This window comes from Antrostomus carolinensis, unplaced genomic scaffold (assembly GCF_000700745.2).
Source record: "Antrostomus carolinensis isolate BGI_N321 unplaced genomic scaffold, ASM70074v2 scaffold38194, whole genome shotgun sequence".
Classification (NCBI taxonomy): domain Eukaryota; kingdom Metazoa; phylum Chordata; class Aves; order Caprimulgiformes; family Caprimulgidae; genus Antrostomus; species Antrostomus carolinensis.
In genome coordinates this window covers 637-2,430 of record NW_010310750.1, presented here as the reverse complement: position 1 = coordinate 2,430, position 1,794 = coordinate 637, and the positions used below count along the sequence as shown (strand labels likewise).

Below are 1,794 nucleotides of genomic sequence, written 5' to 3'. Positions count from 1 at the left end.
AGAGGCACCAGGGTGTTGGCCAAGCCAGGAGGCACCAGGGTGTTGGCCAAGCCAGGAGGCACCAAGCCTTGGCAGCACCGTGCCATCCCCGGCACTCACCCCCCTTCCCCCCTGACTCACATCATCGTAGACCTTCGTGGAAGACTCGATGTAGGTGGATTTGTCTTTGAAGGTGACACGAGGAAACACTCCGGCCACCTTGTTCTCACGGTCCAGCTGCCGGAAGAGAAGGGAAAAGCGTCACCCAAGAGGAGTGGTGGCATCACCAAACCCCACCACACCCTCACCCGCTGCTCACCCGGACATCCATGACCTTTGTGATCTTCCAGAGGTCGATGAGGAGCCCGATGAAGACGCTGACTTGTACCACGAAGTTGGTTTCGTTGTCCAAGATGTAAAGAAGGACGACGAGGGACTGGAAGACGCCGAAGAAGACGGAGCGGACGGAGAGACCTTCCAGAGACTGTCGGCTGTTCCAGAACTGGATGTCTGTCAGGAAAGAGCTCAAGGTGTCACCTCATCCAGAGGAGAAGAGGAAATCCTCTGTGCCAGAGGTTCTGGAGAGCTCCTACAGCCCATGCCATGGTTGAGGGAACAAGAGGAGGAGGTGGCACCATCGCCGCGGCCGAGGAGACACCACGTCTGGTATCAGGGGACTCAAAAAACCCCACGTTTCCAGCTTTCTGCCCTCAAATTGTCCCTGTGGCACAGAGGAGAGCGGCAGAGGAGCCTCAACCCACACCACAGCACCCACAGGACGTGGTTGGATGAAGATGTAGCCAAGGAGAAGAGGACTCGTGGCAGTGAGGACATCAGCTCCACCACCACCACGGGGACAAGAGGAGACAGTGGAGGGGTTGAGGCCACAGCATCCCCCTTTTCCACCCCTCATCTCTCCACAAATCACCAAGGTCCTCACCATTTTTGAAGGCCAAGAACTCAAAGATGCTGTGGACGATGGAGACGACGATGGTCAGCGCCAGCAGGTAGGGGTTGGTCTCCAGGAGAGCGACCTGGAACAGGCATCAAAAACCTCTCAGAGCTTCTCACTCCAAAGCACCAGCAAACAGGGAAGGTCCAGGAGGATCCATGAGCACCAGAGCACTGAGGAGACATGAGGTTCTCACCTTCACCGAGTCCTGCTCCTCATCTGATTGCTCGTAGAGGTCTTCTCCTAAGAAATTCCAAGGGGATTTGGTGCTCTGGGCGGCGTAGAGCTGCCAGCGCCACAGGGAGAGGGGGCAGAAGGAGAGGCGGAAGGGCAGGCGCTGCAGGGTCTCGTTGATGGGGAAATAGTCCTTCTGCAGGTTCCAGTAGTCGTTGAAGTAGAGGATGGGGTAGTAGTCACCACTGATGGCATCAAACTTGACATCTGGAGCCAAGGGGGAAAGAGCAGAGGGAGGGCTGAGAAGGTGACAGGGAGCAGAGAGTGGCTGAACCCCAGCCCAGCCTGGGAGGAGCTCCTGGAGACGTGGAGGTCACGTTGATGAGGGAGAAACAAGCCCCTGTTCTCCACAGGAGCCCAAACTCATCCTCAAAGAGCCAGGACAGCCCCCAAAAGCCACCCTGGGAGCTGAGGAGCCCCAGCACGTCCCAGCCCTTACACTGGTCCAGGGGAGGTGGGACGCTGCCCTTCACCCAGGGCGTGTGGTCGTCCACCATGTTGATGGTCAAGTTGGGGTGCCAGTGTGAGATGACTTCCACAGGACCATAGTCTTCTGCCCTCTGCAATGAGAAGATCACCACGTGTGAGCAGCACAGTGCCTGGTGTCCCTTCATCTTATCAAATCCCAC

General features: G+C 57.4%; 1 protein-coding gene across 1 annotated transcript in view; it reads right to left on the bottom strand.

Moving 5' to 3' along the window:
- Positions 1-1,725, bottom strand: part of CLPTM1 (CLPTM1 regulator of GABA type A receptor forward trafficking) — a gene marked incomplete at both ends in the record, with an annotated part of 2,492 nt that extends 767 nt beyond the window's left edge. The window contains 5 exons of the mRNA XM_010166527.1: positions 121-216; positions 299-489; positions 920-1,013; positions 1,128-1,372; positions 1,605-1,725. Coding sequence (XP_010164829.1) covers positions 121-216; positions 299-489; positions 920-1,013; positions 1,128-1,372; positions 1,605-1,725 — 747 coding nt within the window. The remainder of the gene's footprint in view (positions 1-120; positions 217-298; positions 490-919; positions 1,014-1,127; positions 1,373-1,604) is intronic.
- Positions 1,726-1,794: the final 69 nt, after the last annotated feature.